This window comes from Mesoplodon bidens (genome assembly GCF_964165515.1).
Source record: "Mesoplodon bidens genome assembly, chromosome: 9".
NCBI classification, from domain to species: Eukaryota; Metazoa; Chordata; class Mammalia; order Artiodactyla; family Ziphiidae; genus Mesoplodon; species Mesoplodon bidens.
Window position 1 is genome coordinate 66,080,562 of NC_138166.1, and position 27,616 is coordinate 66,108,177.

Sequence of the window (27,616 nt, forward strand, 5' to 3'; positions counted from 1 at the left end):
ATAGGACTGTTGTGCATCCTAAATCACAAAACAAAGGCAAAATGCCTAAAGCAGACGTGACAGAGTTGGTGTTTATTATCGCTTTATTGCCCTCCCTCTTCCTATTCCCTTGAGGCCCTTGGCCAACATTTACCAGCAACCAAACGAAAATCATGACTGATGTGAGACTGGCTCTTTGATGACGGGCCTCTGGGGATGGATGAAAGCAATGCAGAGGCTCTCCCTCATTCTAGCATGAGAAGCATAAAAACGGCGTCACCACTTACTTACACCAGAAATGCAAGATAGGAAGTCCCATGTGCTCATATTCAAGCAGCAGTCTTCCACAGGAAGATGGGGTTGTACAAGTGCAGAGTATGAGCAAGGACCCCAAAGAATAAGTCACAGCCTGATAGTTTTGGCAATAAAGTCCCAATACTAAACAGTTACAGCCACCACAGGACACCCGTCCTCGGAGTCTTGTCAACCCCACAAGCTCTATTAAAACTTGTCTGTTGACCCACCAGAGGAGATGCCAGTCATCTCCCATGTTAAACCAATAAATAAGAAATAAAAATCTTTATTTTATCCATGAGCTCCCTCCCTACCCCCAACACAGGGGTACTTTTACATTAGTAACAGAATCAGGGAACACCCCAGAGTGAAGTGTTAGCCCTTAGATCTCATCATCAAGACACAGACATCTTCCGAAGTCAACATGTAAGGCCACAGTGGGGTCCTCTCACAGAGACTTGCGGGCCAAGAGGGAGCCACCTTCTATGTTCCCTTTGGTACTAATGTTAATGGTGATTGGTCTCAGAAAGCCAGAGAGAAGCTTTAGAAAGAGCACTGAGCTGCCTCTAGGGGGTTGCACAAGAGCTTAATCGTGATCATGAATTTTGAGCAAGTCCCTAAAATCACATAAACATGCCAAAGCCTTAATATGATTTTAAGTGGGCAGAGAACAAAGAACATTAAAATTATAGAAACTATGCCAAGCAGGAAAATAAACCAGAAAAAATCATAATTCCAGGCTGTTAGTCCACCTGATCCACCACTCCTTCTTCACAGATAAGGATAGTGAGCCCCAAAGTAAAGAGCTTTAACGGCACAGACAAGAGGGCAGAGAAAGAGAAACAGCAGCTAATGTTTATCAAGAGCATTTATTTCCCAGGTCTCGTTCTAAGTGTTTTCACTCATTATCTCATTTAAGGTACATGTACTACCACATGACAGAAATACTGCACTATCCCACTTTACAGATGGAGAAACTGAAGCAAAAAGATGTTGTATAATTTGCCCAAGGTTCACATAGCACAGAAATAAACAGACCCAGCTCAGGAACTTAGGTGGCCTAACCCTAGAGCACACATTCCTGGTTACTGATTCCTACTGAAACACATGATACCTACGCTTACTGAAAAAGGAGAGGATGAAATAATAATAATAAAGCTTTGATCAGGTAAGTCCTTAACATGGTAGCAGATGACTGGATAATGTGGCTCTGGACAGAGATGATTTTCCTAGATCTACATCTAACAGACTTGGTGACTTGACACACATTCCTTAACATGAATTTCCACCTATAAAAATGGGAACAGGAATACCAACCTACAAAGGGCTGTAAAGATTAAATGAAAATAAAAAATGGAGGTAAAGATCTCTTAGTGCCTGAGACATCTCAAATACTCAGTGGGGGAGATGACTGATCTACTATTGCTATAATAATTACATGAGCTCTTGATTTACAGAAATATTCTTATAACTCTAGGGCAAGGATGTTGATAAAAACCACACACAACAAAAACCCAAACACAACTGCTATCGAAATTATTAATCTTGCTCTTTGGCAAAGTAAGGACTCAGGTGGAATAAATGCTATTTCTGACCTAGGTGGGTTTCCTGAACTTCTTTCAGCATCTGTTTAGAACAGTGGCTCTCAAACTTGAGTGGGCATCAGAATCATCTGGGGGCTTATAAAACCCAGACTGCTGGCTTGCTCCCCGGAGTTTGTTTCAGCAGGTCTGGGATGGAACGTAAGAAAATATAAAAGCAAGCAAACCAAACTCTAAATTCTTCTGAGGCACTGGGGGGATTGAGATAGGGAGTGTTAGTAAGGCATTTTAGAGGTCTTTTAAAAATTATTTTTAGCAGCATAGTCTTTAAAAAAGAAAAAAGCTTCTTCCCTGATCCTTAATTGGCCCTTTAGAGAGAAACCACTGTCCATGGTATGTCCAGGGCTGAAGAGCTGGGCCTCCAGGCCTTTGGAAGGGCCAATGACACCAAGCAATCCAGACGGAAAAACCAGTTAAGAGTGAGTATAACAGATCACCAGGGAAAAGACCACCCAGAGAAGAGTTTGCAAAAACCTGAAGAGCTGTTTCCAAGGGCAAAAGAACAATGCATCCCAGGAAAAGGAGAAAAAGTATGTACAAAGGGTCAGATTGGTGAAAAAATAAGATGGAAAGCACACACAAGGAACCGAGATAAATAACAATATGGACAAATGAGAAGAATGGTATAAAACCCAGCTAATGAGGTGAAATTCTTCCAGAATAAAATTAGGCAATTGCACATGCAGAGGCATAATAAAGGCCATAAATATAAAATGGCAAGGAATTGACTGGGTAACGGTGTAGTAATTAAAGCCTGGAGGTTCATAATAGACCTCGAATTGAACATTAATCAACCAAAAAGAAATGCTGCCTGCACTTCGATATAGTGCAACAAAAGCAGGATGTGTGAAATACAGCAAGCACCCACATCCACACGTTGCTGAAAAGTCCTCCCTTTGAGTATGAAGTAGCACCAAGAGGGGAAAGGATTAAATAACAGCAGGGATGACTTGTATTTGTGCCTGTGCCTGCACAGTAACCCTGATGTCACTGGAGGAAGCCTAGGCAACAGCTCTGTTGACTGTTCCAAAGGCCAGAGGATAGCAGGAAAGATTCCCTAGCTGATGCCTGCATCAAAGAAACAGGGCTGGAAGACCTCCTCTCCTAGGCCAGTACATGTCTTCCTGGGCCCAAGGATGGGACAGGTGTGTGTGAAGGCACTTGTAGGCATCCCTAGAGGCTTGGAGAGGTAATATCTGGTTTATTTAAAGCAACTGTTCTCTAATGGAAGCATGCATTAGAATCATCTGGAAGCTTATTAAAGCACAGATTGCTGGGCCCCACCCCCAGAGTTATGATTCAGCTGTTCTGGGGCAAACCCAAGAATCTGCATTTCTAACAAGTTCCCAGGTAATGTGGATGCTGCTAATTTGGGACCACACTTTATGAACCACTGCTTTAAAGTTATATCACATCTCTACTTCCAGTTTCCATCATTAGCAAACCTCCTGTTTTTCAGGACGCGGAAAGCAATGAAAGTAGACAGAAGAAGAAATAAATCTGAGTTTTTTGGGGTTTGTTTGTTTGTTTTTTCTGTGACTAATAAAAATATCATTAGTAAGAGTTAAAATCCATAGAAAGAGAATGCAGATTGGTAGTGGCCAGGGGTTGTGGGAATGGAGAATGGGAAACAACTGCTTAATGGGTACATGGTTTCCTTTCGGGGTGATGATAATTTATGTCTGGAACTAGGTAGAGGTGACGTTTGCACAACATACCATGAATGTACCAAATGTCACTGAATAGTTCACTTTGAAATGGTTAATTTTATGTTGTGTGAATTTTGCCTCAATTAGAGTGAATACATATGGACTGGTTACCATGTGCAAACTCTCAAGTGTTTAACTCCTTTAGTCCTCACAAGTCATCACAGCAGGACGTGTTACAGACGAGGAAACTGTACCTTGGACACTGAATAACATGCCTGCTGTCTAGCAGTTTCAGTGTGATGTGTCAGCATCCTGAGTCACCAAGCAAGGTTTCTACGTGGTTTCTACACTGCGGTTTGAGCGCTTTCTTGGGTGAAGTGAAATGTGTCTATTTCAGACCGGGCTTTAGGACTGACCAGATTTGGCCCTAGCGGTGATGGTCTGGAAATGGCCCAGGATGACAGTCCTACAGGACATCCAAGGACAGCCACACCCAAGGACAGCTTCACACCCAGGGAGTGACGCATGAAGCCCTTACAAATTCCTTCGGTATACACTGATGGATAAGGCCTCCACTGCATACTGCTTAAATGCAAATCACATGCCTTTCCTTGCATTCATTTGTGAAAGCTCACATTTTAATGATATTGCAGATATACAAAGGACAACCGTAAGTTGGCTCAAGCTATAAAGCACTCACTGATCGCCTGAAGATCCTGTTAAAATGCAGATTCTGATCCAGTAGCCTGGGGTAAGCCTGAGGTCCTGCATTTCTAACCAGATCCCAGAAGATGCTGATGCTGCTGGTCCAAGCACCACATTTGGAAAAGCAAAATACTATACTCCTCCAAATCTACCACGGAAATTCTAGCCCCACTCTCCTCCACACCCTTTGATTGATTCATTTATCCAACAAAGCATTTCTTTAAGCCTTGATTATTGCTAAGTAACTTGCTGGACGCTAAAAATACAAATATAAGTAAAATACCATCTTTAGGGGCTTGCAATCTATTTGGAAGACATATGGGGATGGGATTTGTAGGGCGGACAGACTTTCATTTGCTATGTACCTCTTCTGTGTCCTTCTAAATTGTCTGCATTTTTTACAAGGAAGTACGACTTTCTGGGATGAAGGTTCATGTGAAATGCAGTGGGCAGGCAGGCTAAGCTTCATCAACAGGGTAAAACTTGAAGGAGAAGAAACTGATTCCAGACTCTCTTCCGAGGCATCTTTTTAACATTCCAAACCAGGTGAGGTGAGCTATGGACTGTAATAAAGATTAATTGCAACTGGGAAATGGATACCGAACGAAGGCAGAGAAGCCCCTCTGTATCTTGGGCAATATTAGCAATAAATCACACGATCACAAGTCAGAATTTTGACTCACTCAATGTTGCACTACTGAATACAAATGCCTCCTGTCTCCTTCAATGGAATACAAAGACACCAAGATGTTTGGCATTGTCTGACAGTCACCGTTGGATGAAAAATTAGCCTTGACGTTTCTCAAGCCTGATTTCTTACTGAGAAATTGTCACCACTTGTCTTAACAGTTATTGCAGTCTTAAAGCTATGTTACACTCCACATATATTTGTCTGAAACATATTTGGATGTAACTCACTTTACTAAGCAAACACATTCTCAGAGAGCTAGTGGTAAAATGGATTCCTGTAAGTCAGATCACACCTGACTTTTTTTTTCATTTTCTCACTTGGCTCACAGATTTATAAATTCACTCTGGTTTGGGAGAATGGACATGAGGGGATGAAAAGGTGAGGAAGAGAGAAATATTTCCCATCACCCACTTCTGAACAATAATAATCTGCCTTTGCAGAAACATTTTCAAACAAAAAATGTCAATTTTCCAATTATACACATATTAAATTAGCTACAATGGAAAAATTATTTATTGGAACCGAATTAAGAAATTAAGCCATACATTGTTTTACTTCAAGTTAAAGGCATGTGAAAAGGAAATCTTTCTTCTATTAAATCTCGCTTTTTAAAAGGAATTTATCTCATTATATCTAATTCTATATAAGCATCCCAAATTTTGGCTAATTCTGCCAAACGAGAGCTCTCTGCTGTGAGACAGCCCTCCTACAGTGGTAGGTCCATATGTGATTCCTTCTATGGGAATTGCTTCCTCTGACACCCATCCACCCCTACCTCACCTCCCGTGCCTGTCTAAATTGTCCTTCTCCTTTGGCCCCAAGCCAGTGTCACCTTCTTCATAAAACCTAATGCAATTCCTTTGTCTAAAAACCCACAGTCCTTTATCTATATCTTTCTCACAGCAATTCTCACTTTCTGCTCCAAATTGTGGTGAAATATATGTCTTACTTCCTCTGGTGGGGTTGAGCCCTTGAGGTCAGGAACCGTATCTCAGTCACCTGTGAATTCCCCACACTGCAGCATACACTAGGCGCTTATTAATGAACAATGAACACTAGCTTGCCTGGTTTTTTTTTTTGGCTGCATTGGGTCTTCGCTGCTGCGCGTGGGGTTTCTCTAGTTGCGGCGAGCGGGGGCTACTCTTCGTTGTGGTGTGCGGGCTTCTCATTGCTGTGGCTTCTCTTGTTGTGGAGCACAAGTTCTAGGCACATGGGTTCAGTAGTTGTGGCTCTAGAGCGCAGGCTCAGTAGTTGTGGCACACGGGCTTAGCTGCTCTGTGGCATGTGGGATCTTTCCGGACCAGGGCTCGAACCCGTGCCCCCTGCATTGGCAGGCGGATTCTTAACCACTGTGCCACCAGGGAAGTCCCTTGCCTGGTTTTAATATGAGAATTTCCATAATCTATTATTTATATACATTCACGTGCATCCTGAGTTCCAATTATCTCCTTATCCCCTGTCATCCACATTCCCCATTGTATTTCCCTGTGGATTTTATCAGAAGCAATGACTTCTGTGATGCTCCCGGCAACCTCTGACCTCACCCTGTCCTTCACTGAGGGGGTGCTCAGGACCCAGAAGTTACCTGGAGTCCAGCCGTGTGGCTAGGAATCCAAGCTGTGGAGGAAAACTCATTTAGAAACTCTCTGAGTCTACTGCTTGTGCAGGGACAACATGGCCAGAAGAAGGACAAACTCAGAAAGGAATTCTCTCTGGGCCAAAGCCCACATATCAAAGGCCTGCTTAAGGAAACTGCATACTCACCTTCTTTGTGCATTGGGAAAACAAACATTTACAGAGAGTTGGAATGTGGGAAAAATGTCCTTAGTTGTATGTTTATGGAAAACACTTGGCAATTATTTGCTATAAACACTTCCTGTAGGCTTCCCTGGTGGTGCAATGGTTGAGAGTCTGCCTGCCGATGCAGGGGACGCGGGTTCGTGCCCCGGTCCGGGAAGATCCCACATGCAGCGGAGCAGCTGGGTCCGTGAGCCATGGCTGCTGAGCCTGCCCGTCTGGAGCCTGTGCTCCGCAATGGGAGAGGCCACAACAGTGAGAGGCCCGCATAAGGCAAAAAAAACCCAAAAAACAAAAAACAAAAAAACACACTTCCTGTAATGCTGAGGATGAAAACCAGCAGGAAAAATTGTCTGAGATGATAGGAAGCCAACTTCCATAGCAAAGGAACGTGCCCTCCACATACCCCTCATGCTCCACTCCTCACCCTCCTGTTACCATGAAGGGGGACCCAGAATCTGGGTTTGTATGAATGGGGGCAGGTTCTCTTAGTCATTTTCTTATACAGAACCCATGTCTACTCATGTAACATACACTTATTCTCATGGTTTTCATAACTAAGATTTTAGGTGAGGCTTGATACCATGTAGCTCATCAGTTCTAACGAACTGTGGCCATTTCAATGACCCCACCCATTGAAAGGCAGATTTCTTCCAAGTCTGATTTCAGTTTTGATTCTCTGACAAATATCACATATGGCCATGAAGGCCTTCCGAGGGGAAAAGAGAGAAGTAACACTGGTCAGGGATTCGACATATCAACTCTTTAATCTTTCGTTTAGCGAATAATTTAAATGTCTCAGTGCTAGACAGTGAGGACAAAAGACCAAAAAAAAAAAAAAAAAGAGGTAAAAGGTCTCTGCTCAAAAATGTCATGTTTGAGAGAAATAATGATCAAATAATAAAACATGTAATTATATAATTCCAAGTTGAGTCAGTGCTATAAAGGAAGTAACAAGGAAAGAAAAGTAATAAAAGAGGAGCCTTCAGAATGAAGTCCTAAAGAATGAATGAGAGTTACGTGGGCAAGTAAGTATGGGCAGAGAAAAGGGGGGCTGAGACAACAGGAACAGCATGTGCAAGAGCCCTGTGGCACAAAAGCATCACCATTCAAGATATGAAAGTTCAGTCAAACTGACTTCCCTGATCTTGGTAATAATCACAAGTTTGTAGACAGGTATGAATAACATATATCAGCGTCTTCTAAAGGCCACCAAGTTCAAGGATGCTTGTACTTATGTACAGAATAGCATTTGATAAACCAGCCAGAGACAAATTAGTTGTCAGGGCTGTTATATCTGTTACTAACAGTGTTTCAGTTGCTCTATCAAATATAAGAAAAATATTGTCGATGATTTATGATTTATACTAAATTTTGGAAACGGGTTTTACCAAGGCAGAGGAAAAGTCAATAAAATTAAGGTCAATGTAAAAATAAAGTTACCTGACAGTGTCAAACACTCCTGGGTGTACCAGGTGTATTGCCTAGTTCTTAAGAGGAGAAAGCTATTTTTAACCGAATACAATGAAACATTCAGGAACACTACCACCTAAATTCTATTATACCAATACAATTGCCTTCTGATTTGGTAGGCAGATTGCTAATACTGGCTGGACTCTGGTCACATGAATACAATTTAAAAATGAAAGTCAGCAGTGATTCACCCAAGTATAAGCATCAGCATATCTGGGGCAAGCCCATTTTGGGCCACACCAATATAACTGCTAATTTGGTTTCCATTCCAGAATGGACAAAGGCCAGAAGGACAGCCGCAGTCAGGGAGATTATAGCATATTCCAGATAAAAATCTGTTCTGTGGTATCCTTCCTTGGGGTGACTGGTGATCCGGCCAGAAGGCAGAACACCAGAACACACTCAATTCGGATACCGATTTAACAGATATGTGCTGAGTGCCTTCTGTGTGTCCGCCACTGCGCTGGCACTGGGGCACAGGAGAGACGCAGTACACAGTCCCTGCCCTCATGGAGCTTACACACTTGTACAGGTAAACAGGGAATAGACACAAAGGTAAATTTAGAGTATGTAAACAAGCATTACATTTGGAGCAAAACAAAAGAGGTAAGATGGACAGGGAGTAAAGGGATGAAATTACGGCTTTATATTTGCTGGTGAAGAAAGGCCACCCTGAGCCTACAGCAACCGAGGGAAGAAGCTCCCTGGCTAACTGGGGAGCAGATTCCCTGGAGACGAAGAAGCAAGTACAGACATACCTTGGAGATATTATAGGTTTGGTTCAAAACTGCAATAAAGCGAATATCAAAATAAAGTGAGTCACACAAATTTTTTGGTTTCCCAGTGCACATAAAAGTTATGTTTACACTACACTACAGTCTATTAAATGTGCAAAACAATGTCATCTTTAATTAAAAAACACTCTACTGCTAAAAAATGCTGACCAGCATCTGAGGCTTCACCAGCATCTGAGCCTAATCTTTTTGTTGGTGGAGTGTCTTGCCTTGATGTTGGTGGCTGCTGACTGATCAGGGTGGTGTTGCTGAAGGTTGGGGTGACTGTGATAATTTCTTAAAATGAGACAACAATGAAACTGGCCCCATTGATTGATTCTTCCTTTCATGAATGACTTCTCTGTACCATGCAATGCTGTCTGATAGCATTTCACTCACAGCAGAACTTCTTTCAAAATTGGAGTCAGTTCTATCAAAGTCTGCCACTGCTTTATCAATTAAGTTTGTGTAATATTCTAAATGCTATATTGTCTTTTCAATAATCTTCACAGCATCTTCATCAGGAATAGATTCCACCTCAGGAAACTACTTTCTTTGCTCATCCATAAGAAGTAACTCCTCATCTGCTAAAGTTTTATCATGAGATTGCAGCAATTCAGTCACATCTTCAGGCTCCACGTCTAATTCTAGTTCTCCTGTTGATTCCACCACATCTGCAGTTACTTCTTCCACTGAAGTCTTGAACCCCTCAAAGTCATGCATGAAGGCTGGAATCAGCTTCTTCCAAACTCCTGTTAATGTTGACATTTTGACCTCTTCCCATGAATCACAATGTCCTTTTTTTTTTTTTTTTTTTTGCGGTACGCGGGCCTCTCACTGTTGTGGCCTCTCCCGTTGCGGAGCACAGGCTCTGGACACGCAGGCTCAGCGGCCATGGCTCACGGGCCCAGCTGCGCCGCGGCATGTGGGATCTTCCCGGACCGGGGCACGAACCTGTGTCCCCTGTGTCGGCAGGCGGACTCTCAACCACTGCGCCACCAGGGAAGCCCCACAATGTTCTTAATGGTATCTAGAACGGCAAATCCTTTCCAGAAACTTTTCAGTTTATTTGCCCAGACCCATCAGAGGAATCACTATCAATGGCAGCTATAGCCTCACAAAAATGTATTTCTTGAACAACAGGACTTGAAAATGGAAATTACTCCTTAATCCATGGGCTGCAGAATGGATGTTGTGTTAGCACACGTGAAAAAAACATTAATCTCCATCAGAATTCTTGGGTGACCAAGTGCAGTGTCGATAAGCAGAAATATTTCAAAATGAACGTTTTTTTCTGAGTAGTAGGTGTCAACAGTGAGCTTAAAATATTCAGGAGACCATGTTGTAAACAGATATGCTGCCAGCCAGGTTTTTTTCTTGCATTTATAGAACACAGGCAGAGTCAACTTAGCATAATTCTTAAGGGCCCTAGGATTTTCATAATGGTAAATAAGCATTGGCTTCAACTTAAAATCACCAGCTGTATTAGCGCCTAACAAGAGAGTCAGCCTGTGCTTTGAAGTTTGAAGCCAGGCATTGACTTCTCTTCTAACTATGAAAGTCCTAGATGACATCTTCTTCCAATAGAAGGCTATTTTGTCTACGCTGAAAATCTGTTGTTTGGTAGAGTCACCTTCATTCATTATCTTAGCTAAATCTTCTGGATAACTTGCTGCAGCTTCTACATCAGCAATTGCTGCTTCACCTTGCACGCTGATGTTATGGAGATGGCTTCTTGCCTTAAACCTCACGAAGCAAACTCTGCTAGCTTCAAACTTTTCTTCTGCAGCTTCCTCACCCTCTCAGCCTTCACAGAACTGAAGAAAGTTAGGGCCTTACTATGGATTAGGCTTTGGCTTAATAGAATGCTGTCGCTGGTTTAATCTTCTATCCAGACCACTAAAACTTTATTCATATCAGCAGTAAGGCTGTTTCACTTTCTTATCATATGTGTGTCCAATGGAGTTGTAGTTTTATTTCCTTCAAGAAGTTTTCCTCCTAGAGTCTGTCATACAGAGTGAAGTAAGTCAGAAAGAGAAAGACAAATACTGTATGCTGACACATATATATGGAATTTAAGAAAAAAAATGTCATGAAGAACATAGGGGTAAGACAGGAATAAAGACACAGACCTACTAGAGAATGGACTTGAGGATATGGGGAGGAGGAAGGGTAAGCTGTGACAAAGCGAAAGAGCGGCATGGACATATATACACTACCAAACACACGGTAGATAGCTAGTGGGAAGCAGCCGCATAGCACAAGGTAGATAGCTAGTGGGAAGCAGCCGCATAGCACAGGGAGATCAGCTCGGTGCTTTGTGACCGCCTGGAGGGGTAGGATAGGGAGGGTGGGAGGGAGACGCTAAAGGGAGGGGATATGGGAACATATGTATATGTATAACTGATTAAATTTGTTATAAAGCAGAAAAAAAACAGATAAATGAATACTACACTGAAACAATGGAATAACAACAATAAAAAGAAGTTTGTTCCTCTGCTAAAAAAAAAAAAGTTTTCCTTTGCATTTACAACTTGCTGTTTGGTGCAAGAGAACTAGCTTTCAGCCTATCTTGACTTTCCACATGGCTTTCTCACCAAGCTTAGTCATCTGTAGCTTTTGATTTAACGTGAGAGACATGAGACTCTTCCTTTCACTTAAACACTTAGAGGGCATTGTAGGGTTATTTAACTGGCCTAATTTCAATATTGTTGTGTCTCAGGGAATAGGGAGGCCCAAGGAGAGGAAAAGAGATGGGGGAATGGTCAGTCAGCGGAGCAGTCAGAACACATGTGTTTATCAAGTTCACCATCTTATACCGGTGCAGTTTGTGGTGCCCCCAAACAATTATAATAGAAACATCAAAGATCACTGATCAGGGCTTCCCTGGTGGCGCAGTGGTTGAGAATCTGCCTGCCAACGCAGGGGACATGGGTTCGAGCTCTGGTCTGGGAGGATCCCACATGCCATGGAGCAACTGGGCCCGTGAGCCACAATTACTGAGCCTGTGCATCTGGAGCCTGCACTCCGCAACAAGAGAGGCCACGATAGTGAGAGACTCGCGCACCGCGATGAAGGGTGGCCCCCGCTCGTCACAACTGGAGAAAGCCCTCTCACAGAAACGAAGACCCAACACAGCCAAAAATAAATAAATAAATAAATAAATAAATTTTAAAAAGATCACTGATCACAGATGATCATGACAAATGTAATAATAATTTAAAAGTTTGAAATATTGCAAGAATTACCAAAATGTGACAAAGAAACACAGAGTGAACAGGTGCTGCTCAATAGACTTGCTCAATACAGGGTTGCCACAAACCTTCAACTGGTAATAAAACACAATATCTGTGAAGAGCAATAAAATGAGGTATGCCTGTACCAGGCCCAGAGGTTGGAATCACCTGGGATGCTCAAGGTAGATAGAATGCTATGAACTGATCTGTGTCCCCCCAAAATCTGTATGCTGAAGGTCTAACCCTCAGTCTCCCACGATGTGACTGTATTGGGAGACAGAGCTTTTAAAGAGGCAAGTAATTTAAAATGAGGCCATCAGCATGAAGCCCTAATTCAATATGACTGATTCCCCTATAAGAAGAGAAAGAGACACCAGGGGTGTGAGTGCATAGCAAGATGACCACGTGAGAACACAGCAAGTAGGCAGCTGTCTGCAAACCAAGGAGAGAGGCCTCAGGAGGAGCCAACCCTGCAGGCACCTTGATCTCAAACTTCTAGCCTCTAGAATTGTTAAAGGATATATTTCTATTCTCTGAGCCACCCAGTGTATACTGCTTTGTTATGGCAGTCCTAGCAAACTAATACTGAGGTTCATCAACTTGATAAAGAACACCTATAAAAACTCTACAGCTAACATCATACTTAATGGTGAAAAACTTGACTCTTTCCCCCTAATATCTGGGTATTCCTTCTTACTACTCCTATTCAACTTCTTATTGGAAGTCCTAGCTAATGCAATAAGGTAAGAAAAGGATATAAAAAGTATAGAGATTGGGAAGGAAGAAATAAAATTACTGGTGCACAGATGACATGATTGTTTATCTAGAAAATTTCAAAGGAACAACAACAAAAAAACCTCCTGTAACTAACAGGCAATTATAGCAAGACTGTAGGTTATTGGTTTCATTACATCAAACAAAGTACCACATTAATGCAAGATGTTAATAATGTGGGAAACTGTGTGTGGGAGAGGGACAAAAGGGGATATGTGGGAACCCTCTGTACTTTCTGCTGAACTTTTCTGTAAACCTAAAACTACTCTAAAAAATGTTGTCCATTATTTAGAAAGAATTAAAAAGCCAGTGAGGTCTATAACACCTTCCAGTTCAAGACACACAGAAGAGAGGGGATTCCCAGAAATCTTTCCCCTCTTAAAGGGACAGGCAGATGTGAAGGGCAGCTCTTGGAACTTCTGCTCTACAACATGGCACAGCAGTTACAGCAGAAAGGGGAGAAGCCACAGCAAACCCGCAGCACAGCAGCTACTGAGCCCTCCACAATGAAGGTAGAAAATGCACAATTAAAGGGGGAAGCTTGGTCAATGACAGCAGAAAGGAGGCAGCTTGTCACAGAGAAGGTACTCAATAAATATTTATTTAACTAATTTAGTGAGACCAAAAAAATGGACAATGTGGACTGAGAAAGAATCAGTTTGGAGAAACAATGGGAAGCTATTACTGGGTCTAAGATAGAGACCCCAGGATAGCCACTGTTGACTAAGGGTTTTGCTGGTGCCCTAACGAGGGATAGTGTCAACCACACATAAGGCTGTCTGTAGTTTCTAACCTTGAAATTCACACTGGGCCTAGGTTTACACTGTGTCAACTGCATATAGTTCATTCTATTGGTTGGTTACATTTTTTCTCAAGCAATCCATCAATGTGTTTTAAAGTCTCACTGTGTTTTAAAGTTTAAAAAAACAGAAACAAAAACAAACAAAAAACCCTCAGATAGCTAAGTAAAAAATTCTAAACCTAATACCCAGCTTGGGCTAGTAGAAAAGGAGAATGAAACAAGTAACTACCATGTTTTAGACCTGCTTCAGACTTCAGGTACTGAATCCAGTACCAAACGAACTCAGCTGGTGAGAACTCAGAGTACAAGCACTGTTATATCCAGCCGTCATTAATGGATGTGGAAACTGCCTTCCCTCCCTCTGATGATGGGCCTTCTGAGATAAAACCAAGCCCATGCTGAAAAATGATCTCATCCTGAGGCCTGAAGCATTCCATTCAAATCACTGGTTTTCGAAGTCAGAAATTCTGCTTGCCAGCGCAATTAGTAAAAATCTAATCACATATATTCACACTCTCAAGGGGTCCTGATTGTTTGGCAATAACAGCTTGGTTATTCTCAATCAACAAAATTAATGTCACTATTTTTAAAACATGAAAGAAAACTACATAAAAACAAGCCTCCAGGCTGTGGACCTTGGTCAAAGAAAGAAAAAAAAATAAAAGTAAAGAATAAACTATTTAAATGAATTATTAGACAAAGATTCATTTTAAAGTCCCAGCAAGGCTTTGCCTTGAGGTCCTTGTTATTCTATGGGTGTTTTGCTCCAGATCACCTAGAAGGAAAATGTCACTCAAACAAACAAACAAAAAGTTTCCTTTACATGAAACTGTGTGTTTAACTGGCAACATATAATTTCATTTAAAAAAAATGAGGAGCAATTGCTGCTGAAGCCATTTCAGGGACAAGGGGAGGGAAGGATCTGTCAGCACTATGGGAACAAAAAAAAAAATGATGTGCCACCAAGCTTTATTCCAATCATTTGCTTCATAGTTAAGTTTAATTACACATTACACACGGTCTTGTAATTATGTCGCTTGGGAAACTGCCAATTTCCCCCTTGAAATGTTTAAAGTTCCTTAATTTATTTTAAAGGCTCAGCATTGCCTCCATCAGCACCCCCCTTAGTACATGAGGGATACTTGGCTTCTGTCCCCCTTAAAGGGCAGCAGGAACTCCATTGCATGGTCTGACACACAGCGCAGAGGGCTGACTGTGCTGAGAGCCCCGAGAACACTAGGCCTGTGTATTTGTAATAATATCTGATGACTTTTTTCTTTAATATTTACAACCAGAGAATTTGAGAAGCATGCCTAATCTTTTCCTCTACACTTGGGAGGTTGAAATTAAAGTCCTTTAGTCTCAGCAAGGGAACAAATACCCAACACAAGATGAAGCACCTGCTCTCTGGGAGTTGACAACAAGGATGGAAAGACAACAAACATTAAGTGCAGAAATATGAAACCCCCAGGAGAAGGGACAGTAATCAAGTACAACTTTATGTGGAAAAGGAAAAGGCAAGTAAAAGAAGTTAAGCACCTACTGTGTGCTGACAATGCATTCAGAACCTCACAAAGGTCATCAATATCATGGCCACTGAGTCAAGCCCCTCAAGTACCAGGCAGATAACTAGAATTCATAAAGCAGCCAGACAGAATATAATAGGGAGTCCCGGGGTTCATGGTTATTTGGAAAGGGAGTTCAGGTAATTCAAATTCTCTTCCCTTTAAAAATACCATGCCAGGGCTTCCCTGGTGGTGCAGTGGTTGAGAGTCCACCTGCCGATGCAGGGGACACGGGTTCGTGCCCCGGTCCGGGAAGATCCTACATGCCACGGAGCGGCTGCGCCTGTGAGCCATGGCCGCTGAGCCTGCGCATCCGGAGCCTGCGCTCCACAACGGGAGAGGCCATAACAGTGAGAGGCCCGCATACCGAAAAAAAATAATAATAATAAATAAATAAAAATAAAAGTACTGTGCCAGTTGAGCAAAATACATCCTTAGAACTTACTTGAACTGTGGCTGCAACCCCTATATGAATCTATGAACCCCTAAAATGCAGAGTGTGGACACTGGAAGCAGACTTTTGTCTTAAATTTAGCTCTAGCACTTCCTTCGCTGTGGGTAATCCCTGCTGTGTGTCAGTTTCCTCATCCACAAAATGGAAATAATAACAGTGTCAACCTCACAGTGGTGTTGTGAGATATTAATGAAAGTGTTTAGCATACTTGTTATCTCACAGCAAGCTCTATGTTTGCTATTATAACTATGTTTATGCTCTCTGACATAGGAAAAGTTGAAGAGTTTCCCTAGAGTAACTTTGAACCTGAGGTGGGCCTCAATGGACAGAGAGATCTACATACCGGAAGGAGGGGGGTACCAAAGCTACCTTATCTTCCCACCTCTGGGAGCACTGAAGAGAAGATTACAAATAATGTATGTGAAATATTCAAAATACAGTAAAGACTTAAAATATGGCAGCTTTTCTCATGCTAGGTCATCTCATAGCATTTTCTTGTCAGTACTGCCTCAAGAACAAGGCCTCTCATGTCCCAGCAGTGAGTTAGGGTCTAAACCATTATTTCTCCCAACTATCTGTAAAAAATATTGTTTACTATGTATGCATCATGAGGAGGAAGAAAGGTTTTAAAATAGTGTAAACATACTGACATTTTTTCATCTGTTTAAAAATGGCTACCATAAAAGAACCTTGAGAAAACAACTCTTAGGTACAAATAGCCATCTTTTCCCATAATCTCATTTACTTGACATATTATAAATATTTCTGTTCTGATTTGGTATGATACTAAAAACACATGTGCCCTGGCTCACAACTGCATGAAACCATTGAAATAAATCTTGCTTTTGAAGGCATTTCTATTTTCCCTTCTCAGGAAATTCATTCTCTTCTATCACAGTCACCCAGTGTGCAAATATATTCCAACTGGATGAGATGTTGACTGTAAATTTTGAGGGATGTTGAGGCAAAGAACTTCAGGGCACATAAAGAACAAGCCGTTTCCAGAATTTACTTTTAATTTTGTTACTAGAAGGCTTGAGATCTTATAAATTGTGTAATTAGTTCGGTGGCAACCTCATTAAGGAAACATTGGGAGTTCTCTGGTCCCTAGTGGTTAGGATGCCGGGCTTTCACTGCCATGGTCTGGGTTCAATCCCTGGTTGGGGAACTGAGATCCCATAAGCCGCATGGTGTAGCCAAAAAAAAAAAAAAAAAATTACTTATAACATAGCACCACACTAAATAAAATATACAAAAAGGGTTAAGTTTGTTCTTTTCCATATTGACTCAACATCAGAATATTTCTCTAAGAGGTAGTGCCACTGTTTAAAATTAGGTCCCTGGGGAAGGAAGCAAGTCCTAAGTGATCGTGATATGGTTAAACAGTATGATAATTTATAAAACAGTGAAATGTTTATCTGCTCAATATAGTGTAGAAAACTGCAAATAAGTATCAGGTAAAACGGTTTTATGACTTGATAGATGTGCCAAGGATAGGTCACATCTAAAAATTCAGAAGAAAATTTTAAAAAACCCAAGGGGGAAAAAAAGAAAACAAGATAAAACAAAACAAAACAACAACAACAAAAATTACACTCTCTTCCTTTGCTTGCTGGTCTATATTCTGTTACCTAAGAACTAGACCCTGCTGTTCTTATTGACCACCACTGCCCATATCTCACTGCCTACTAGAAACATCCACCTGGACAGTTGTCCCATATGCATATAGTATCTGGATGTCTCCAAATGACCAACCCCTCAGACCCGCAGATCTAGTTCATCAATGACACCACCATCCATCCACTCAAGCCAGTATCTCCCTTTTCCTTGGAGAGAGTCTAGTTTACCTTAGCTCCAAAATAATTCATTCAAACTGCTTCTCCCCAATGTCACAGCCACTACCCTTATCAGGTTACCATCATTTCTCTATAATTTCCCCAATTTTATTTTTGCTGCTAGTCTTGATTTCTCACATTTGTTTTCTGGCAGGAGAGTGATTTTTCTAAAATTAACTCTCATCCTCTTTACTTAAAATAGTTCAGAAATTCTTCACTGCCTTTGGGTTAAGGCACAAGCGAGCACCTTAATACAGTGTGGAGGGTCCCTAATGAACTAGCCCACATTTGCCTCCCAAGCCATGATCGTATTTGCCACTCCTTGTCTTAACCATGCTGTACTATTTGTGGTTCCTTGAACAAAGCACACACCTTTATGCCTCTGTTCACATGTTTCCCTCTGCTTGGAGTACTCGCTCACATCCCCCTTGCCCTCACCTGATAACTAGTACTATCCAACAGGCCTTAGTGTAGATGTCACTTCATTTTCTTTCTTTTTTTTTTTTTTCCGGTACGCGGGCATCTCACTGTTGTGGTCTCTCCTGTTGTGGAGAGCAGGCTCCGGACGCGCAGGCTCAGCGGCCATGGCTCACAGGCGCAGCCGCTCCGCAGCATGTAGGATCTCCCCGGGCCGGGGCACAAACCCGTGTCCCCTGCATCGGCAGGCAGACTCTCAACCACTGCGCCTCCAGGGAAGCCCTAGATGCCACTTCTTTTTTTTTTTTTTTTTTTTTTTTTGCGTTACGCAGGCCTCTCACTGTTGTGGCCTCTCCCATAGCAGAGCACAGGCTCCGGATGCACAGGCCCAGCGGCCATGGCTCACGGGCCCAGCCGCTCTGCGGCATGTGGGATCCTCCCGGACCGGGGCACGAACCCATGTCCCCTGCATCGGCAGGCGGACTCTCAACCACTGCGCCACCAGGGAAGCCCTAGATGCCACTTCTTGAAGGAAGTTTTACTGACCTGACTCCCACATCTGTGTTTATGACTCTCCTCTGTGCCCCCAATATCACTCCTGCCAAACAAAATCCATTCTAAGTGGCTTGGAAAGTGCTGGCATTTAACTCTTCCTCCAACTACTCCTCCCTCCATCGCTAGACAGTAAAATCCTCAATGACAGGACTCATGAGTGACTTGTTCCTTGGGGAATCTCTATCCCCTCCCTCACTGCAGGCCATTTGATAGTTACTCAGTAAACATGTGCAGCTTGAGTGCCTGAAAAAGAAAAAAGATCCACAGACAGAGTCGTGAGGATTATGTGCATTTGATGGGCAGGCAGAGGGAGAGAAACCCATCAGAGAGACTAAGAGATGCAGCCAAGGAGAGAACCAAGACAGACAGCAAGGGCTGCAGGCAAAAAGGGAGAACTGGCCAATGGAAACAGTGTCCAGTGTCCATGGGAGGACAAAGAAGATGAAGGAAGAGGAGAGAGCTCCCCATGTAGCAGGAGAACAGCTTCTAGAAAGTGATGGGTGCAAAGTGTTGAAAAGTGAGCGGCAGGTGAGTTAGAACACGGGGTAAGAAGACAACTTGGAAAAATATACATTGAGGGAACAGGATAGCTGGAGGGCGTGGGCGTGTCAAGGGCAAAGAGGGAATATGTGTGTGTGTGTGTGTGCACGTGTGCGTGTGTGTGTTACAATTCCTTTTGAAAATCTCAACCATAAATCTGAATGGCAAAGTGAAAAGTGAGACTATAGATTTAGGTACAGAATACGTGTTTATTGAATGAAAGATATAAATAATAAATGAATAACTGTATTCAGACAGGAAATTTACCTCATCAAAAAAAGGAAATTTTATCAAAATGTAAGCTTATTAAAAAACCAAGAGCCCATCTTTATGCTTCAGAAAAGATCACTCAGCTCATAGATCAAAATTTAATTAGCAGTCTGGGGTGACCATTTTCATTGTCTCCATCACTATCTCACTACCACTGGGACATCTGTTTTCATAGTCACCACAAAGCTTCCTTGCAGAATGCCTCAGCTTTATATATGACCCCCTAACCCCATTCATTCATGTAAATAGCTTTAGCTTTCCATGTAGCATTTAATGGTCCCAAAGTCAGTTGGGACACAGAACATACTAGGAAAGGAACACTTTCGAGAAAACATTCCTTTCTCAGTCTAACCAGAAAGAAAGTGCATGTGGACAAAAAAGTCCACACCTTTCTTTTCAAATAGGATTTTCTTTTAAGTTCCCATCAGATATAAAGTTCTGTCAGGTTGCCATGGTATTAATTTCACTTATGACAGTTTAGAGAACACAGTGAAGAAAATGGGCTTAAAATATTAAATTACTCTTCTTGAGACATATGCTTCTTATGCAATTAACAATACATTCAGAATCAATACTCTCTAACTTTAGAAACATTCATCCACAAACATTAATCAGGTAATGCTAAATTCAATTTCTGCTAGGCTTCTTCTTTTCACACTCAACTCTCTGAGGCTATACCACAAGGTATCTCAAAAATATTAATTTACTTACTGTGAGAGCAGATTACATTCCTAGAAAAAAAATCTGTGCAATAAATATATATACATATAAACCAAATTAAACTTTTATGAAAAAACAATTTTCTTATGGAAAATTGCATTTCTAATCAAATACCTGAGAAGCACATAACACCATTCAGAGAAATGCATAAAATCCTTCATATAATTAAAGTACAAATAATGTTTCAATATACGTCAAAGCTTGTCAAATTGCATATATAGAAAAACAGATAAAGTTAAAATATAGTGCTTACAGGGAATTCAGACCTGGCATGACTTTTTTTTCAAAGGGGTCATTACTGAGTAGGACAATTTTTCATGGTGCAGGCTGTCCCATGTTTTAGAGGGCTGTGGCCAGTAGCACCCCAATGGGCATGGTGACTACTGAAAAAACATGCCCACACATTTCCAAATGCTCCTTGAGGGACTAATGCTCCCTAGTTTGGAGAAGAAACTATAGCCCAGTCAAAAGGAATGGCCCCATTTGCATTACCAGGTAACGACAGTGCCAGGTCTTGAACCCTGGTCTCCAGAAAGCCAGTGCCAAGAGGGAGCCAACGGATAATATCAGAGGCACAGGCTCATACCTTACTCTGATTTCAGCTTACTCTTCCTGCATTAGGATATCCATTCATCAAATATTTTCTAAGCTTATATCTAGTCATCATTTTAACCACTTGCCAATGCCCTTGTCCCATTTATTAATATCCTCCTTCATCTCAATCGTGGATCTGTATCCCTCGCCCGACTGAATCTGGGCTCCTCTCCCTGGGGACAGGGGACAGGGGTCAGCACAAATCCAGGGCCTCCAGTGGAGCAGCCTTGACTCGCAGGCCTTCTCTGTCACTGTCCCTATGCTTCAATTCATTCACACTTTGTCCTTCCCGTCCCTGCTCTGCATAGGCAGGTGGCACCTTCTATTTTCCTCAGCCCCACCCACAAAGGCATTGCCTTAGTAGCTGGAGTTTCACTAATCTGTTATGAAATGAGAGAAGGCATTTCTAATCCCTCCCCGTCCCTCCCACACTTCTCTTTCTGTTTATCTGATTGTATCTCCAGCATTAGATTGAACAAAGCAGTGCTAGACAGAATCCTGGGCCTCTTTTCAAGAAGCCAAATAAGTCTAAGTGTTTTTCACTAATGTTGGGATCATGCAGGTTTTTGGTAGATAGTTTGTTTCTCTTCCTTGTTATTTAAGGCTAAGAGTTTTTGTCATAATCAAATGAACTATATAAAATATTTTTCCAATATCTAATATATTTTTAAATGTCATGTGAAAAAATTAAAAGTTAAAAATCCCTATTTTGGTGCTCTTTAACTTCATTTAATTTTCATTTTTACTTTACTAAGTGACAAAAGCCAATCTCTGGGGCCACTCATCTAAAAGTAATCCCTCCATATCCGTAAGTGTGAAATTCGAATTCAGTAGGAAACCTACAATAGCTGAAAGGGGCTGCGTGCTTACCCGAATGTAGGCATCCTGGTGGTGCTTGGCAAAGTAGAGCATATTGTCCAGAGCTAACATCCCAGGAGGTGTCTGGGTAAAGTCCATGGCAGGGTTGACATGATTCTGTCATTAAAACAAAATGTTTGATCAGGTTAATTCTTCAGCAGATTTCACCAACCGTCAGAGGTCTGATTTCCCTCCAGAAGACCAAAGTACCACAAGGCAAGCTCCGAATAATCAAGTAGGATGACATTTGCTATCTCCATGTGAACTGATCAGGGTGGCAATGAGGGCTTCCTTCTACAAGTGGAGCAAAACCAGCTTCTAGACCCAGGGTTGGGAAACTCAGCTGAAGATCGAAATATGGGATTATTCTTAGACATGTGACACTGCAGGAAAAGAAAATAATGTAAAAACTGTATTTTTACATTATTGGCTGTGCTCTAGCAGAACCAACAGCATTTGGGGAGAAAAACCTGGGATGAAGCCACATCTCTGCCATTTACCTTTTTTCACCTTAACTTCCTCATCCTCGTGTGTGAGGGTTAGATATGGACACACCTGTCCATGGTGTTTGTGAACTTTCCAGACTTACACAGTCTGTAGGTCTCTGAGCACAGGCACTCTATAAAATTCACAGAGGTCCACAGGGTCCTAACATCTGCCTACTTGGAGGGAGTGTTCTGGCCTTGTGGTCACCCACACTGTGCCAAGAACCACAAAGACAAACAATAGTTATAAATATGCCCAACAAATTCTCCATATGCTGGAGATCACTCAGTAAACACCACGAGACCCCTATTCAGGGCAGTAAATCACTCTCCACCGCTAATTGTCTAAAAGGATAACCAAGATCTGTCCTGAAAATTCAGATCTAAATGGCTAATGATTTAAGGGAAGTCATTCTTATGTTCAAGAAATGGAAAAGTTAAAGAGATATTAAAGAAAACTGCTCATACCTCATAATCTAGGTAATTTTTATGAAAGGACATATTTTTGTTTTCTTCCTGAATATTTCTTAATAAACAGCTTGGCTCTCTGATTTGCCAGGGAAATTTTAGTCAACTGTAATTTTTTCTAATTTAAGTACAGGAAGGACATTTTGTTCGCTTGTTCAAGGTTCAAACAACCCACACTTTTCTACATTATTCAAGAGTACACAGAATCTGTCTTTTCCATGCTGATTTGAAATTTTTTTATGAGCTAATAAACAACATCTAAAATTATAGGACAGTGGTGCTGCCTACTGGCCACAGTTCCACAATTTCCAGAGCACTCCTGTCCATATCTGTATAGGAAGTTGGGTCAGTGTAGTGACTTCAATATTTTATTTTAGCATTTTATCCTGATTTGTTTGTTAAGATGTTGGAAAATTTTTAAAATACAAAAGTATACTACTTATGATAAGAAAGGTATATTTCATAAAACAAATATAATTGTAACAAAAATGAAAATCACTGGGCACATCAAATGAAGTGGGTTTCAGTTTTAATCTGATACTCATTGGTGTAAGAGGCTCAGGTCTGTATTCAATAGTGAGGGGATCATCAAAATGCTAGAAATAAACGATCAGAGATTTAGTCTCAGAAGTAAATTGCAATGAAAGATTTTATATTTTCAGTTCTTAAGAAAAGAATAGTGGAACTTCCCTCATTATGCATACATTTATTATTTTGACTTTGATACGTTCGATTTCCATGAACACAAGTAACATAAAAATGTTAGAATTTGCTGAGTACTTTCTTGGGGTTAGCACTAGTTTGGGTTTCATATGTGTTACCTCATCTGATAGGTGGTGGGCACTATTGTTAGCCCCATTTTATTTTATTATTTATTATTTGTTTTTTAATAATATGACCCTGTTTTATTTTTTTAATTCTGGAGTACAGTATTCCAAAATGTTAAATGGTTATCTCTAGGTAGTGGAACTATGGGAGATATTTTTATCTCATATTTTTCTCTTGGCTGTAATTTTTATTGAAGTATATAGTTGATTTACAATATTATATTAATTTCAGGTATACAACATAGTGATTCAATATTTTTATAGCTTATATTCCATTTAAAGTTTTTATAAAATATTGGCTATATTGCCTGTGCTGTACAATATGTCCTTGCAGCTCATTTATTTTATACATAGTAGTTTGCACCCCTATGCTGCCCCTCCCTGCTTCCCTCTCCCCACTGGTAACTACCAGTGTGTTCTCTATATATCTGTGAGTCTGCATCTGTTTTGTTATATTCATTCATTTGTTTTATTTTTCAGATTACACACATAAGTGATAGCATACAGTATTTGTCTTTCTCCGTCTGACTTATTTCACTGAGCATAATACCTTCCAGGTCCATCCATGTTGTTGAAAATGGCAAGATTTTATTCTTTTTAATGGCTGAGTAGTATTCCACTGTGTGTGTGTGAGATTACACACCACATCTTCTTCATCCATTTATCTGTTGACGGCACTTTGGTCGTTTCCATATCTTGGCTATGCTATGCTGCTATGAACGCTGGGGTGCATGTATCTTTTTGATTAGTGTTTTTGTTTTCTTCGAATATATACCCAGGAATGGAACTGCTGGATCATACAGTAGTTCTATTTTTAGTTTTTGAAGGAACCACCATACTGTTTTCCACAGCAGCTGCATCAATTTTATTGGCGAGGAAACTGCAGCTCAGATGAGATAAGAAGCTTGCCCAGGACCTGGCAACTTGAATTTGGCAGAGCAGACAATGTCTTGCTTGGACAATATGTTTCAGCATGCTTCTGTCCATACCTTTTTCCTTACCACCAGTTTATAAATTGAATGCATCTGTTTTAGTACTGCCAGCATTTAGACTTTATATAGCCTCAGAAAAATTGATTTGAGAAAAACGTAGGCTAATCAATATCAGCTGCTACACAGCATGGTCCAGCCAACAAAGGAGAGTGTGCCAAATATAAGAGAGAAAAATATGACATTTATTTCAGAGCTATTTCTAGTGTTGGTCTATGAATCTATTCCAAAAATAAATACACAAAAAGGAAATCAAATGAGAAAAATTAGTTTCTCTGAATCTTGTTTGAACAACCCCCCAAAGCTATGTGTTAGTGAAGTTGACCAGGGAGAAGCCCCCCATGGGTTAAGAATCATCAGGCTTGTTTGAATTGTGCTCCCAGGATGCCCTGGAAGCCTCTTTGTATCAATCACACACCTCCTTAGGCACACAATGGGGCTATCAAATAGGGCACTGCTGCTTTCTAAGGTCTTACAGTTATGAAACAGTGTAACACATTTTTAGAGTTCTTTTAAAGATCCATATGGCTATTTAGCAAATAGTCCTAATAAAATAATGCCTGCTATGTGGCAGGTGTTATATAAAGCACCTTGCATATGCTAACTTTTAATCCTCATAAAATTCCCACAAGGCAGGTCCTATTATTTTCCTCCTTTGACAGACGGAAACTGAGGCAGTGAGCATCTGAGTAGCTTGCCCAGAGTTTCAGAGCCAGTATGTGGCAGAGCCGGAATCTGAACTCAGAGTACAGGCTTTTAACCAGGGTTTTAGGGTCAAGTTTTTGCTCAACCAGATGCCACTGGGAATTTCACAAAGATGTCTAGTGCAGGTTCCCCATTGTTGTGCTTCTCCTCAATCAACATGCTTTGCTCAGGCAAAGTGGGTCTGTGATCCATCCTTTTCAATAAAAGCTATAATCTCTCCATCCCTCGCAGACATAACAAAGTCTCTCTCAAGTTCAACAAACCAGGTCCTATTGTCTCCAACAAACAGGCTCTTAATTAAACAAAAGCCAATTAGAAAATTGCCTTCGATTTTCTATGACTTGCTCTAAATTATGAAGTGTCACTGCGTTTTAGATGAAAAAATGTTTTTGCAGTTGTGGGTGAACTATATTCTTTTTTTCTGTCCCTCTCTTTTTTAACTCTGAGCATCACTTTCCCAGCCTCTCTCTCCTTGAAATGATTGTTTCCTTTTTCTCTTTTGGTTTTAACAGCCAGCGAAATAATTTTACAAGCATAGATTTTGATAACAGAAACAGTATAAGAATTACTTGCCAAAACACTTGAGAGCTTTCTGTACTGTTACAAAAATACTCTGAGAACCCGGCAAGGCCAACAGACCCCCGTTCCTTCCTTATTTATGAGATGCTCTGGATACAGATTTATTTTCTTTTCTTGTTCCATGTTATTTTTTTCCACCTGTCTTGAAATGGAAGCTGCAAGAGCTTTCATAAATGACTTGAAAATATCCCTTGTTTTACTGCAAAGCCTGTGTACCTCTGTACATCCTTCTGAAATGCCATTTGTTAGAGCCTGTAGAAGTGCTGCTCTGTGAATCACATCAGACAGCTCTCAGCCCCTGGAGAAAGGAGGAGCGGCCACCTCCCTTTCCAAAGCACCAAGGTTTTTTCACTTTCAGAAAATGGTACCAACCAACTGAAGATAGCACTATTTATTTAAAGTGAGCATCCTATATGGGGTTTGTGTACAGAGTTCCTAAAGATCTGTTTCTCTTCTGTTACACACATGCCAGTTTTTTACTTGAATTATTTCAATTGTACATTCAAGGTCTACGACAGAGAATCTTTCAACCTTCCAGGACCACACATTAAGGCCACTGGAGAGCTGGAGTGGACCTCAAATATAAACTAGGCTTGTCACCTTATTTTAAAGTTGAGAAAACTGAGTGCCTGGAGAACAGCGGTGCTCAAACTTGAGCAGGCATCTGAACTGAATCTCCGGGAGGGTTTCTCGAAGCACAAATTGCTAGCCCCACCCTCAGAGTCTCTGATTCAGGTGGGTTGGGGAGAGGCCTGAGAATCTGCATCTCTAACGAGTTCCCAAGTGATGCAGATGCTGCTGTCTGAGGACCACACTTTGAGACCCGCTGATGGCTGGAATGGCACATCTCACATAGCACGGGTAATATCAAAGTAAGATCTAGAATCCAGATCCACTGATCTCTTGAATCCCATGCAGCTTCTACTATAGCATGCTTTGAACTGACTGGTTCCAAAGTTCAATGCATTTTAAATATACTTGCTGTTTATCTGCTTTGTGCTTTGGCCTCTTATTGAGAAAACTGAAATTTCCTTATTCAGAAAAAGGAATTATAATTTAGAAGCCTCTCACTTCTCCTACTTCTCAAATTTCTGACTAAAATAATATTATTAGTACCTCCACAGGGAAGGTAGGAAACTGTAATCAGTCAATATTTTCTACTCTTGAATGCTTCCTGGTTGGGGAAGCAGTGCCAGCACTAGCCTGAATGATTTGTAAATGATCTGTGCTTCTCAATTACCAATGCCATGCTAGTCCTTCATTAGTGTGGATAATAAAGAGATGATTACAGTAATGCCTGCCAGATGGCATATCGCAGGGAAAGCCTTGGAGGATTTAGGAGTTAATATTTGTGCTATACAAGTGCCTACATTTGCTGAACAAATATAGCATTAAAAGCAACCTTTAAAACAAATCACATTGAGTGAATATTCATTCAGTCTAGGAAAGGCCCTATCAAAGCTCTTTCTTGAGGCTGGTAGTTTATGGTCATGTTCTCCAAGGGGAAGCAGGGTTTGATGGTTGCAGCAGATCCCTTGGGAGCTGTGCCACATTACACGTGCCTCCCACTCCTCCCCTCCCCACTCAGGAGAAAGGGTATGTGGGTGTTTCAACAGGCTCCTAGAAGAGCACTTATCCACCTTGGATGCCCCTGAAAATCCCCTTGGGAGCTCTGAAAAATCCTGATGTCCAGGCTGATACCCAAAATCAGTTAAATGAGAAACTTTGTGGTTGGAAACCAAGCAACTGGACTTTTAAAGCTCCCCAGATGATTCCAAAGTCCAGCCAGGGTTGAGAACACTTTCCCCAATCAGTGGGTCTCAAATTTGAATGTGATCGGAATCTCTTAAAGGGTCTGTTCAAACAGATTGCTGGTGCCGTCCCCCAGCCTCCAGAGTTTCTGGTTGAGTAGGTCTGGGTAAGCCCTGAGAATCTGCATTCATATACGTTCCCAGGTGCTACTGATGGTCTCTGGATCATA

At 41.3% G+C, this 27,616-nt stretch overlaps 1 protein-coding gene across 9 annotated transcripts in view; it reads right to left on the bottom strand.

The window, feature by feature from the left end:
• ELMO1 (engulfment and cell motility 1) overlaps positions 1 to 27,616 on the bottom strand; it is an 813,276-nt gene that overhangs the window by 281,071 nt on the left and 504,589 nt on the right. For all 9 annotated transcript variants that reach the window (XM_081244556.1, XM_081244561.1, XM_081244557.1 and 6 more), the window contains one exon: positions 21,595 to 21,699. In XM_081244556.1, coding sequence (XP_081100682.1) covers positions 21,595 to 21,699 — 105 coding nt within the window. The remainder of the gene's footprint in view (positions 1 to 21,594; positions 21,700 to 27,616) is intronic.